Consider the following 15,269-nt stretch of genomic DNA (forward strand, 5'->3'; position numbering starts at 1 on the left):
TAGAGCTTTTGTGTGTGTGAGTGAAATAATTAGGAGGTCCTTACGAATATTTTTCCTCTTGAAGGATATTCGAAATTTGGGCTCCTTGTATTTGAAAACCTACTAACAAAATATACCTCTCATAAGGCCGTTGAGACTAAGAAATACGGGTTTTAGATATCCTCCTTCAATTATTAGGGGTAGTCGAGTGTTCTATTCTCAGTTTAGAGCTTTTGTGTGTGTGAGTGAAATAATTAGGAGGTCTTGGCGTACATTTTTACCATTGAAGGATATTGGAAAATTAATCTCTTTGTATTCGAAAACCCCCGCACAAAATATGTATTTCTAGAATAATTTAAGTATATAAGAAATAAGGGTTGTAGATATTAGCTTTCAGTTTAAAGAGGTCCAGAATTTTCTATTCTAAGTTTAAAGCTTTTGTGTGTGTGAGTGAAACGATTAGGAGGTCCTTATGAATATTTTTCCCCTTGAAGGATATTAGAAATTTTGGCTCCTTGTACTCCAACACCTCCTTGCAAAATAGGTCTTACTGCAAGTCTTTGAAAACAATAAATCTTCAGTAGGACTCCTGCCCTTCCCAAAATATTCCTCATGAAGCATTCATCACGGGGATGATTTTCGGCAAGGAAATTTGTCCTGAATCGAGGTTCAAAATAATTTTCATTAAAACTCTTTTCACCGGAAACCACTAAACTAAAAGCCAACAATGCATAGATCACAAACTTGCAATTGAATTTTTATTTTAAATAGAAACAAAAATCCTCCTCTGCCCTCTCCACCCCTCTCCACACACTGTTGAAACAAACATTGATTTTTGTGTGTGTTTCAAAAACTTAAATAACATTGTTAGTTGATTAGGCTTTTGGGTCAAAAGTTTGTCCTGCTTTTGTGAATGGAACCTCACCAAAACAGCCGGTACAAGGTTCAACCAAAAAATCAGCAATGTTTGCCTGCAGACAGCAAAGTGTATACCAATAGACATATATGTAAGGGTGTGTGTGAGTGTGTCTTTTGAAAATTTTATTTTTTTTTTATAAACGAATTTTTGTCAAAATGCAAGCACATATCTATGTATGTGTGTGTGGGCTATATGTGAATTTTGATGGTATATGGATGAGTGATTTTATGTTAGAATAGAATATGTTTTGGTTCCACAGAAGTTTGTCCGGGTACCCTCTTTCACTCTTCCTCTTATTCTCTTTTTGTAGTTTTTCAAGAGTTAAAGGGATCAATAAAGCAAAATCAAATGTTACCACAACAACATTTAAACTTATACTAATACAAAAACACATAAGCACACACACGCACAAAAATGAAATATAAAAAAATATTTGAAAAAAAAACTTTTTTTGTGATTTATTTGAAATTTTAACACACATACAGAGATGAGTATATAACACACACACATGACGGGACTCAATGTGCTCACACACACACACACCCAAATATATGTACTTTTGTCAGCCTCAATATAACATAAAATAAATGTTTACATAAAAAGTTAAAAGTACACAGACTTTGTTGTTGTTGCAATTGCTTTTAAACTCAAAAGCAACAACAACAACAACAACAGCTGTAGCATAAAATTTCCAATAAAAAACTAGTGCAAAATAAAAAAATGTTTTACTATTTTTCCAGTAGTTTATCAAGGATTAAATTTTTGTGGGCAAACGGATGTTCCACAAGCCACAAAATCTATGTTGAGTGTTTGTATTTAAAATTTTTTCAATTTTTTTTTTCATTTTCACAAAAAAAAACTTCCAAGCTTAGTAAATATTTTGATGCAATTTAATTAAATAATGGAAAAAGTTGGTCCTTTCATAGATCAAAATGCCGTAAATAAACACTTTCCCAAAAGGCCAATGGGAGGACACGAACCTCCAAATACAAACTCCACTGAGATTAAATATCTATCTATGTATGTATGTGTGTGTGTGTGAGTGTACTTACCTTCATATACTGTTAATGTAGCATCTGCTGATACAGCATCGCCAACACCATTCTCAGCTACGCACTCATATGGAGCATCATCACGTCCCGAACGTACTGGCTCAATGCGTAATATTGAAACACCTCCCGGTTGTTCCAATACCGTGTAACGTGATTGGGTGCCTGTAAAGAAGACAGAAAACAAAATACAGGGCATGAGAATTTTTACACAATATGTCATAAGGAAGGATGTGCACGAAATTAATGTATAAATGTTCGAGTGTGCGGCATATTCGATAATCTGTGGAATCAAAGAACAGAAATAATTTATGTGGCGGATATATTCGATTTTTATTAAATTATTAAAGGGAGATAAAAGGAAAAACATTTTCAAGGGTGAGACAAAGGCGTGGATTTTTATACCCTACACAACTATGTTGTCGGGGAATTATAGCTTTGTGCAGCCCGAAGAGGTCCTAGACCCAGCTTTAAGTATACCGATCATCATATCTCGACCAGCTGAGTCGCTCTAGACATGTGTGTCCGTCCGTCCGTCTGTCCTTTATAATTTATAAACACGACACAGGCCACAGTTATGGTCCGATCTTTACGAAATTTTGCATGTCGGATGGGTTCTGGCCAATGAAGACCCCTATTTTTTTTTTTTTTGGTAAAGATCGGTTAATATTTAGGGACAATTTAGGGGAAATGGACAAAAACTTTATTTTTGTCTGATTTTCTGATTGCTCCAGAGGCCGCAATTATGACCCAAACATCGCGAATTTTCACAACGAGAAGGAGATCGGGCCAAAGAATAAACATGCCTGTTTCGATAAAGATCGGTCAATATTTAGCGGTTCAAATGGACCCTGACTTTTTGTGTGAAAAATTACAAAATTTGCAGTGCACGCCAATTAAATTTTTCATGTTTTTTTCGAGTCGATCTATAGGTCACAATTATAAACCGAACATCACAACACAACCCGCGGTGAAGGGAATAAGTAATTAGAAGGGCTTTACTGAATATTAGTAATACTCGGAAAATATGTCTGTGTAAGGGAGAGTTGCTGTTGACCTCTATTTCGGGCAAGAGGTTCCAACTATCACGTAATATTGGCCAGGTTCTGAATTAAAAATCCGCAGAAAGTTAGACTTCCGTGGTAGTTGTGTAGGGTATCGTATGGTCGGTCCCGTCCGACTATACTGCTCCGCTCACTGGTTTTAAAATATTTTTGTAAAGGGCCATAACAAGGCGTGGATTTTTGTAACGTCGCGAAATATTGGTCCTAGATCCACCTTTAAGTATACCGATCATCATACCTCGTCTAGCTGAATCGATCTGGACGTGTGTGTCCGTCCGTCCGTCTGTCCATTGTAATTTGTAAACACGATACAGGCCACAGTTATGAACCAATCTTCATGAAATTTTGTTTGGTAAAGATCGAGTAATATTTTGGGGATTCTGGTCGCTCCAGAGGCCGCAGTTATGGTCCGAACATTGTGAAATTTTACATGGAGAATGGGATCGGTCCAAAGAATAAGCATGCCTGTTTTGATCAAGATCGGTCAATATTTAACGGGTCAAATGAATCCTGACTTTTGTGTGAAAAATTAAAAAAATTTTATTCTATGGCGTATATACTTGCTCCTGAAGGACATATACCCGATAAGTTGATAGTGTATCCAAGAGGAGTTGTTGACCTTCAAATTGATACCGATTATATGGCTGTATGTACTCCGATGTGGCAGTTATACGTAATTAGGTAAAGGTGACTAAGTGCATAGTATTACTATTACTCCGGGACGGAAATGTCGCGCTGATCACTTTGAAATTGTACATGAAGTTCCGATTATGGACAAGAACGACGCCTATAGTTTTCGGTGAAGTTGAGATTTCATTCAGGGGGTGCAATGACCGGAAAACTTTAATTTTGTCAGATTTTCTAGTCGCTCTAGAGGCAATTATTATATGCAGAACATCATATATTTTACAAGGTGAAGGGGATCTGATCAAATACTTAGTGCGGATGTTTAGATGATGATCGGTCAATATTCCGAGGGTCAAATCAACCAAACCCTAAAGCTAGGTGGCGTCAAAAATCACTTCAAGAAAAGTTTGCTTTTCGTGGTAGTTGTGTAGGGTATCATATGATCGGCCCCGTCCGACTATACTGCTCCGCTCACTGGTTTTTATACCCTTCACCACACTGTGGTACAGGGAATTATGCCTTTGTTCATATATTTGTAACAGGCAAAAGGAAACGAGATAGACACATGGTTCCTTTTGAGAATATGCATAGAATCTCTTTTTAAGTCGGCATATGCATGTCTGTCCGTCCGTCCGTCTGTCTGTGTCTCCATGTTAAATTGTAAACAAAGTACAGGTCGCATTTATGATCCGAATTGTATGAATTTTGTATAGGTCACTTATTGGGGCCAAGGACGAACCCGATTGAAATTCGGAAAAATCGATTCAGATTAAGATATAGCTCCCATATATAATTTCGACCGATTTAAGGTATATGGTGTACTAAAGTCCCTATATATCTTTCGATGTGCACGAAATTTGGTACATCGTACTGAATTAATCTGTCCAGATTCAGATATAGCTCCCATATATATATTTTCGTCCGATTTAATGTAAATGTTGTACCAAAGTCCCTATATATCTTTCGATTTGCACGAAATTTGGTACAGCGTACTAAATCAGGTCTAGAATGATGTGCGTTAAGTTAAGTTTCCTGAAAATCGGTCCTGATTCAGATATAGCTCCCATATATATTTTCTTCCGATTTAAGGTATATGGTGTACTAAAGTCCGTATATATCTTTCGATTTGCACGAAATTTGGTACAGCGTACTAAATCAGGTCTAGAATGATGTGTGTTAAGTTTCCTGAAAATCGGTCCTGATTCAGATATAGCTCCTATATATATTTTCGTCCGATATAATGTAAATGGTGTACAAAAGTCCCTATATATCTTTCGATTTGCACGAAATTTGGCACATCGTACTGAATTAAGCCTAGCATGATGTGTGTTAAGTTTCCTGAAAATCGGTCCAGATTTAGATATAGCTCCCATATATAATTTCGACCGATTTAAGGTATATGTGTACTAAAGTCCTTATATATCTTTCGATTTGCACGAAATTTGGCATAGCGTAATGAATTAAGCCTAGCTAGATGTGTGCAAAGTTTTCTGAAAATCGTTTCAGATTTAGATATAGCTCCTATATATGGGCAATATTGCCAATTTTTTAATATTCCATTTTCAAAAAATCCGCTTTTTTGTTTTTGTGGCACATCAATGATTTTTGGTATACATATAGAGAAAAATGTTCTGACTCCGAAACCGTTCGCGATCAAATTTTTGGTTGATGCGCGCAAAAGTTATCGAGGTTTTAATTTTGGGCATAAGAAAAAAATCTTAAAATTACGCCGTTTATTATATTGACCAAAAACGTTGATATATATCTTCCTCCGTAAAATAAGAATATGAATATATTATAACAATCACAATAAAGTTGCACATATTCGCGAAATATAAGAAAAATAAAAAAATATAGCAGATTACATCAATATTTTCATTATGTTAATGACATAGACACACCTAAAAATTAATTTAAAAATATCTACATAATCTAAACACCATGATGAATCAAATGATATCAAAATCACACAAGTCCATGTAGCGGTTTCTAAATCACAGCGACAACAAAACAAGATATTGAGGAAAAATATTTGTTTTTGATTCGAAAAAATAATGTCATCATATTTATTTTTTTAATTGTATACAAGAAATTTCAGAAAAAAATGTTGGGGTTATTCAGCTATTTTACCCGAATTTCGCCGAAAAATTGACATATATAAAAATAATCACTTTTTGTGTATAAGTATACGCCTTCCGGATTATATCAAGACCCTTCCGATAAATCTTAGAATTCTATAAATAGGAATAAATCTTAAAATAAAAAAATATTATGAAATATACATTTTAAATTGCGTGTAAATCGCGTAATTCTCAAAATCATTTGATGCGCATGCGGTTTCCAGGAAGTACTGAAGTTTATCTTCCAATCCATATATATTTTGCGAAATTTTATTTGACGGCTAAGATGTGCCATACGTTACATTGAAGTACCCAAAAAATCGTAAAACGCGAATAATTTCCGAAAACTCCATATGTCATTAACGCGCATCCGATTTCGGTGTGCACCCTAAAAAAATATATCGATCTATACCGATTTCAATGTGGTCCATTAAGAACCATGGATGTGCCAGCTCACACTATTTTTGAGATAAATTGCGTCTAAATCGCGTAATTCTCAAAATCATTTGATGCGCATGCGGTTTCCAGGAAGTACTGAAGTCTATCTTCCAATCCATACATATTTTGCGAAATTTCATTTGACGGCTAAGATGTGCCGCACGTTACATCGAAGTACCCAAAAAATCTTAAAATGCGAATAATTTCCGAAAACACCATATGCCATTAACGCGCATCCGTTTTCGGTGTGCACCCTAAAAAAATACATCGATCTATACCGATTTCAATGTGGTCCATTAAGAACCATGGATGTGCCAGCAAAATCTATTTTTGAGATAAATTGCGTACATCTCTCTTTCGGCTGAAGTTTTTAAAGTTCTCTTTTCGAGAAAGATCAAAATCCGCATGGTGTCATTTATTGAAGTGGAAACGATCCACAGAAAACGCAAATAAATCCGCGATATTTTCAAAAACATTTTTTGCCAAATTTCGTGTTTTTGGAAATTAGATGGATTTTCACGAAGAAGATTTTATATCATCCGAAACGTAAAAAACCTTTATGATCGCGGGTACCCATATCATTCAGTTGACAGATCTAAAAATTTGGCCCGAAAAATAGGTTTTTTTGTAATTTGATCGCACAAAATCGCACCTTCGGATATATATTTAAAGCTGTGCATACTACATACACAAAATACATATCAAATTACGCAGATTCGCGACTACAATAATCTTATAATCGATTTTTATAACTTCCTGTTTGCGTATTAAAGCTAGAAGTAAAATTAAAAAAACACTCAAAATCGAGCTTCAAAATGTCAGCATCATTTGAAGGTAAATGCAGTTAAAATTTTGAAAAATGATACATAAGGGGCGCAGTCTTCATTTTGTTGGCTTCTAGTTTTCTTTTGACACGAAGACCGTGCAATGAGTAATGTCACAAATGGTGAACATAAAAAAACTGGTTCGCCTCAACCTGTTTTTACACATTTTTTTACATTAAAGTAGACACAGCTTCCACCAAAATAAAGTTTGGAGGTCAATATCATGAACAGTTTGCACCGACAGATCAATTAACCCAAAACTATTCACTTTTTTTCATATACTTAAGTAGTTCCCGAGTTATAAAGGGGTGAACCTCCGCTTCAGCTATGTTAAAAAATTGGCAATATTGCCCATATATATTTCGGTCCGACTTTACTATTTTCCTTACTGGTTTTATTTTGTTTTTCTTTTTCCTTACCTGATACTTTCTTCCCATTTTTCCTCCAAACTATCGTAGGCGGCGGATCACCCCGGGCCGCACAATAGAATGTTGCAACTCCTCCCACTCGTACGCCCAGATTTTGGGGTTTCTTGGTGATTTCCGGTGGATCTGTGAATGAGAAAAAAAAAACGAAAAACAAATTCAATTATTATGCAAAAGAAAAGTATACACGGACAAAGGGTGATCGAATATTTTTTTCAATTTTTATTCTTCTTCCACATTTTTTTTATTATTTATTAAGAAACAAACAAAGCAGAGAAAATCCTTTTCTACTTGTAAACCAATAAACAAAATGGAAAAGGGAAAATACTTTTTTGAGAAAAAAACAGGCTGTGGGAAGCGGCGTTGGAGAACGTTTGGTTTTTAATCTGAAACTGTTGCCATGGTCCCGCCAACATGGACAATAAAATATTGTTAACGCATACAGGTAACCTCAAAAGTCCGACAAGGCAGGACAATGTGAGAAAGAAGCACACACACACACACGTACATCCCCATCCATTTACAATAATCTTATTCTGCATGTTCCGCACTGCCAGCTATACCACATTTATTGTGTAAATATTTTCTCTTTGTCGATATGATTATTTTTGTTCTGTTTCTTCTGTACTTCCTTTTTTCTTTTTTTCTTTTTTTTGGTTTGTAAACCATCCTGTTGTGCGTGAGATCTGTTTGCCGGGGCAGCCTCAGTTTTGGGTCCAAACATCCAGACGACATCTTTTAGCCCCGTTCGTATTGTTGTGGTGGTCAGGGGCTCAAACAACCAACCAACCATCCAACCACCCTGTGCACCCGACAACCATTTGCTGTTTTCGGAAAGGTCCAACCAAGGCAATAAGATTGCATGGAAATATTTTATAGCATTACTGGGAAAATCAATCTGGTTCTGGTTTCCATTTCCGACCTCCTCTTCTCTTCATGTAAATGCCCAGGATTCCATGGGTATCTGCATGCATGTATGAAGGTGCTATATGGTGGAGATGTGTGTTGTCCTGGTGTTAAGGTTGTCGTTATGGTCCATGTCGCACAAAAGAGGTCATACAAATAAATTGTTGATTCGTGACAAATTCTGAAAATTACAATTTTGTATGGCCTCCATTTTAACCATATTTTTCTGCTCCATGATTCTGAGGAGCATTGTTTACGGTGGATATGACCGCTCAAAAAAAAAAAAAAAAAAAAAAAAAAAAAAAAACAGCATTGCAAGGAAGGATGTGGTTCCTAGGGTTTCCTTGCATCACCCTCTGGTTTGGTGTCACCTACCCACCCGCTTAGTATTGATTTCACCTTCTTGCCGGCCTCCTGATTTGTTTCTTCTTCTTATTATTATTATTCGTATTTGTTTTACATGGAATTTATTACTTTTGCCAGGTCTCTATGTATGTATGTATGTGTGATTGTGTGTGCATGTTCTTCTTCACTTGTTTATTTGCTCAATTTTTTTGTTTTATTTGTGGATTCCGCCTAGACATTTATGCAAATACACATTCAGCCGGGTATTTTATCTTAAAATTTAATACAACGTCAAGTTTTTTCCTGCTTTTGTTCTGCAAATCAATAGCTAGGATTCATCCTTATTAAGATGTTTGCTAGCAAGAATGTCACGTAGTGTATAGCATAATTTTAGGGATCATAATAAGTAGGTTATATATGGGAGAGGGAATAAATTTAAGTTGGGTGGTGAAGTAGATTTCAAAATTATTGGGGATATAAAATGAAATCGGAATTGAGATTAAATTATGAGTATTTAAACAATATGGAGTATTTTATGGACATGAACTTTCTAATATTTTTTTTTTAGGTTTGGAAAGCATTCGAGAATTGTTCTGTATTTGGATGATGCTCAAAGAAAAGAGGGAATGAGTTAGAAGAACGTTCAAGGGGACTTTTTAATGAAATAATTTTGAAAAAATTATTGTGCAAATCAAACAAACTAGGATTCCCTAGAAGTTCATCCATATTAAGATGTTTGCTAGCAAGAATGGCACGTAGCGTATAGCATAATTTTAGGAATCATAATAAGTAGGTTATATATGGGAGAGGGAATAAATTTAAGTTGTTAATAAAAATGGTGGAATAGATATAAAATTATTGGGGATATAAAATGAGGTCGGAATTATGAGTATTTAAACAAAAAATGGTCTTCTGTGGGCAGAAACCTCCTACAGAATTTTTTTTAAGTAAGACAAGCTTTTGATGAGATATCTTCTATATATGGAATATCTAACAATACTTTCAAGCGTATAAATAAAATAACTTTCAAGAGGCCTTCTGTGGATAGAAAAAAAAAAAAATTATAAAAAATGTAATGGAAGAAGGTTTTTCGAAAGGGAAGTCCTAGAAGGAAAAAAACAAACCGTGGTATTCTGAGTCATTTCAAGAAGATTTCTATAAATAAAATAAACCTGAAGAGGTATTCCGCGTATTGAGGACTTTTAAGGAGGTAATATATGATCTCTGAAATATATTTTCCAAGAAAAAATCTCTATAATGAATTTGGAGCCCTTTCATGGAATCGTTCTATAAATGAAATAATTTTGAAGAGATCCTCTGTGCATAGGGGGTCTTTTAAGGGGATTTTACAAAAATCCGATCTCAGAAATAAAGCTCGAAATAATTTCAAAAATTTTCAATAGATTCTTCAGCCGCACTCGTGCTCTCTTTGAGAGTAATTTGTATGTAAAAAAAGGCATCAGAGCGGCTTTTAGTCCGACCCTGTTCCAGAGGTCATCAATGAGTATTGTTGAAATATCACCTCGAAAAAACTTCTATGTATGGGATATTTTACAAGAGAATCTCAATAGAAGGAATTTGGAATCCTTTTAAGAGGACTTCAATAAAGAAAATCATTTTAAAGAGATCTTCTGAAGCTAAGAGATCTTTAAAGAAAATATTATAAAAAATTCGATCTCGAAAATATAAGCTCACAATAACTTAAAAATCCTCCAGATCATCTGTAGCCACACCACAGCATTCGCACCCTCTTCGGGTGCATTACAGACCTGTTCCCGAGGTCTTTAATGTGTAGAATTACTTTTTTGAAGTGTTTTTTTTTTATCATAGAAGGTTCCTAAAGAGGTCATTAAATACCTCCTGAAAGTTTTATACTTTCAGAAGATTTTAAATGTGTTCTTTAAAGATATAAAAACCCTATAAATTTTGGACTTCCTGAACAGAGGATCTGTCAAGAGATTTTCCTCCAGATAGATAATGCTTCAAGAGATCATTTTATGGCATACAAAACGAACGATCCTTTAAAAGGCTATCCTAAAAGGCAATCAAATATATAACCTGTTTGTCAAATTCTAGGAATCGGAATGGTATCCTTGTTAAAACTTTCAGAAATTGACATTTTAAATGGACAGGAAATAAACCGAAAAATCAGGATAGTTATTTTTTTATATTATTTTTAGATCGAAGACTTCATAAGAGGTCTTCAAGGGGGATATAACAGATCTCTTGGAAGTACTCTACACTTAGAAGACTTTGTGGGTGTTGTTTTATAAATAGGAACGGAACTTTGAATATATCCCCCATATGAAGGTTCAGTTCCAACATCCCTACATATGAGAAAAACACTCATACACATTTTTTTTCTCATATAAAAAAAATAAATATTTTTTTATAACGAAGAATACTATTAATTATATACAATTTTATTTAAACCATTTTTTTTTTCGATTTTTATAAAAAAAAATGTTATTTATATAAAATATCAATCAAAATGTTACCAGCAAAATACGATATTAAATCTAGTACTCATATTTTTTCCATATACACTTTATATGCCCTCCTTTTTGGGAGGACATGTATAAACCCCTTACAAAACTTACGTGTCAGATATTGTATATATGGAAAATCCGAAAAATTTGCATCTGGAACAATGGTGGACAGGAAGTGTTAAATCAAGCGATATATTTTTTAATTATTATAATTTATATTTTAATATTGTAGATTTTGTTTTTTAATTTAACGCGATATTGTTTGTTATTGTTTATGGCGCGTTTTATATATATAAAATATTTTTTGTTAATTTTTTTTTTATTTTAGTTTGCCACATTTTGGTATTTTATATATTTTTAGTTTTTTGAGTTTTATTTAACAAACGTCGATTAATTGTTTTTTTTTATCGTTTTTATAGTAAAATTGTTTTTATTATTTATTACAATTGTCCCATTTTACCATTCAAAAGTAATTTTTACACACTTATTAGCGTATGTAGTCATGCGAATAATATAATTATTATATAGATACATTTAAATTCACATATATATTCCATATACTGATAATTTTTTATTTCTAAATTATAACCAAGTTTTATTATTTTTATATCAAATAAAAAAAGTTTTTCGAATATATATTTATAACTAATAAATTATAATAATAAATATTTTTTCTTAAAATAAATAATAGAATACATAAATTATATTTTTAATAATTTAATAATAATTCAATTTAATATATAAAAAAATACAGTAAATATTAATAAATAATATAATAATAATTATATAATATATTAATAAATGATATATATTTTTAAAAATGTAAGTCCTTATAAAGTAATAAAATAATTTCGAAATTAAAAATTTATTATATTTTTAATATAAAAAATTTTCTTAAGTATCGCCAGAAGATGTCGATTTTTAAAGAATATTTGTTAAGGATCACCAGCAGGGGTAGATTTTTATACGCAACACAACCATATTGTCAGGGTATTATAGCCTTGTGCAGCCCCAAGAGTTTGTAACACCTCAAAGTATTGGTCCTAGACCCACCGTTAAGTATATCGATCGTCATATCTCGACTAGCTGAGTCGATCTAGACATGTGTGTCCGTCCGTCCGTCTGTTCATTATAATTTCTAAACACGATACAGGCCACAGTTATGGACCAATCTTCAAGAAATTTTGCATGGAGCATGTGTTCTGGCCAATGAAGACCCCTATTGTTTTTGGTAAAGTTCGGTTAATATTTAGGGGATGAAATGGACCAAAAACTTTATTTTTGTCTGATTTTCTGGTCGCTCCATTGGTCGCAATTATGGCTCAACCATCGCGAATTTTACATAGAGATGGGAATCGGGCCAATGAATAAGCATATCTGTTTTGATAAAGATCTGTCAATATTAAGCGGGTCAAATGGAACCTCACTTGTGTGTGAAAATGACAAAGTTTGTATTCTATAGCGTATATATTTACTCCTGAAGGACATACAGTATATCCAAGAGAACTGGTTGACCTTTAAACTGATACCAATTATATTGTCGTATGTACTCGGATGTGGGAGTTACATTTACATATTTACAGGTACTTATGTATTCAGATATTATTTAGTAGTCCATTACCATACTAGAGGGCGGAAATATAGCCCTGATCGCTTTGAAATTTTCCATGAAATTCCAGTTATGCCATGGAGAACGAATATCATTTTCGGTGATGTTCAGATAGTAGGTTTGGGATGAAATTGACCAAAAACTTACATTTTTGTGTTTTTGATCTATAGGTCACAATTATAAGCCGAACATCACAATACAACCCAAGGCTAAGGAAATCTGGAAAAGTAATAAGAAGCGCTATACTGAATATTAGTAATATTCGGAAAATATGTCAGTGTAAGGAGGAGGTGATGTTGACCACTAATCGGGTAAGGGAAAGCAAATATATCGAAATATAGGCTTGGAAAACACATCCACAGAAAGTTAGAGTTCCGTGGGAGTTGGGAGTAGGGTATCGTATGGTCGGCCCCGCCCGACTATAATGCTCCGCTTACTGTTTAAAGAATATTTTTTTTAAGATCACCAGAAGGTGTAGATTTTAAAAAATATATATCTTTAAGGATCACCTAAAGGCTTAGATTTTTAAAAAATGTCTTTTTGAGGATCACCAGAAGGCGTAGATTTTAAAAAAATGTTTTTTTTTTTGCGGATCACCAGAAGCCGTAGATTTTAAAAGTATGTTTTTTTTTGTGGATCACCAGAAGCCGTAGATTTTAAATAAATATTTTTTGAGGCGTAGATTTTTATAGAATAATTTTTTTAGATCCTTAACAAGGCGTAGGTTTGTAAAGAATATTTTTTTTAGATCCTTAACGAGGCGTAGATTCTTATAGAATCATTTTTTGAGATCCTTAACAAGGCGTAGATTTTTAAAGAATATTTCCTAAGGATCACCAGAAGCCGTAAATTTTTAAAGAATATTTTTTTGACAGCCGTAACAAGGCGTGGATTTTTAAAGAATATTTTTTTTTGACAGCCGTAACAAGGCGTGGATTTTTAAAGAATATTTTTTTGACAGCCGTAACAAGGCGTGGATTTTTAAAGAATATTTTTTTCCAAAAACAAGGCGTAGATTTTTAAAGAATAATTTTTTTGTGATCCTGAGAACAAGGCGTAGATTTTTAAAGAATAATTTTTTGAGATCCTGAGAACAAGGCGTAGATTTTAAAAGAATATTTTTTTGAGATCCTGAGAACAAGGCGTAGATTTTAAAGAATAATTTTTTGAGATCCTGAGAACAAGGCGTAGATTTTAAAGAATAATTTGTTGAGATCCTGAGAACAAGGCGTAGATTTTTAAAGAATAATTTTTTGAGATCCTGAGAACAAGGCGTAGATTTTAAAAGAATAATTTTTTGAGATCCTGAGAACAAGGCGTAGATTTTAAAGAATAATTTTTTGAGATCCTGAGAACAAGGCGTAGATTTTAAAGAATAATTTGTTGAGATCCTGAGAACAAGGCGTAGATTTTAAAGAATAATTTTTTGACAGCCGTAACAAGGCGTAGATTTTAAAGAATAATTTTTGGATAGCCGTAACAAGGCGTAGATTTTAAAGAATAATTTTTGGATAGCCGTAACAAGGCGTAGATTTTAAAGAATAATTTTTGGATAGCCGTAACAAGGCGTGGATTTTTAAAGAATATTTTTTTGATACGATAAGAAATTGAACGATAGATATATAAGAACTTTGGTACACCATTTCTATTAAATCGGACGAATATATATATATATATATATGAGACCTATATCTAAATCTGAACCGATTTTAATGAAACTTAGCACATATCATTACAGAAACAATTCAGTACGTTATGCCAAATTTTGTGCAAATCGAAAGATATATAGGGACTTTGGTTCACTATTTACATTAAATCGGATGAAAATATATATGGGAGCTATATCTAAATCTGAACAGATTTTCACGAAAGTTTTCACACATCATTCTAGACTTAATTAAGTACGCTATGCCATATTTCGTGCATATCGGAAGATATTTAGGGACTTTGGTGCCCTATTTATCTTAAATCGGATGAAAATATATATGGGAGCTATATCCAGAGCTCCGATTTGCTCGATTTTACTCGCGAGTGAAAAATACTCCCGAGCGGGAGTAAGTAAAGAGTACGAGTTTTTTAGGGAGTATACTCTCCACTCTTTTATTTTGTTTGGGAGTGCACGCGAGTACTCCTTGTTGAAGAAAAAGAGTGTGAGTGAAAACGTTCGAAATAGAGTAAGAGTTCACTCTAAGAGTGAAATCGAGTGGACAAATAAATTTGGTTGTTTGGTTATTTGTGTGTGTGTGTAGTACCAAAATTTTTTTTTGATGTTGATCTTTTGTGTGGTGTGGGGAGATAGATCATTACAAAAAACATAAAAGGACATTGATTATTTTGTTTATTGAAAATGTTTACACATGTGATGTACGAATAAAAATCTTATATGAAATGACTTACATAAAGAGAACGCAGAAAACGAGCTTGTTGATGCATGCTTTCCCAGCAGTACTGCAAACCAAACATCACAAAACAAAC

At 33.5% G+C, this 15,269-nt stretch overlaps 1 protein-coding gene across 1 annotated transcript in view; it reads right to left on the reverse strand.

Annotated features, from left to right (window-relative positions):
- LOC133330047 (tyrosine-protein phosphatase Lar-like) overlaps positions 1-15,269 on the reverse strand; it is a gene marked incomplete at its 3' end in the record, with an annotated part of 419,885 nt that overhangs the window by 258,116 nt on the left and 146,500 nt on the right. Inside the window, exons 2-4 of the mRNA XM_061538523.1 lie at positions 11,297-11,338; positions 7,440-7,571; positions 1,951-2,112 (exon numbers count right to left, since the gene is read on the reverse strand). Coding sequence (XP_061394507.1) covers positions 1,951-2,112; positions 7,440-7,571; positions 11,297-11,338 — 336 coding nt within the window. The remainder of the gene's footprint in view (positions 1-1,950; positions 2,113-7,439; positions 7,572-11,296; positions 11,339-15,269) is intronic.

Source organism: Musca vetustissima, unplaced genomic scaffold, assembly GCF_032173495.1.
Source record: "Musca vetustissima isolate MV318-11 ecotype Yass unplaced genomic scaffold, APGP_CSIRO_Mvet_v1 utg1054, whole genome shotgun sequence".
NCBI classification, from domain to species: domain Eukaryota; kingdom Metazoa; phylum Arthropoda; class Insecta; order Diptera; family Muscidae; genus Musca; species Musca vetustissima.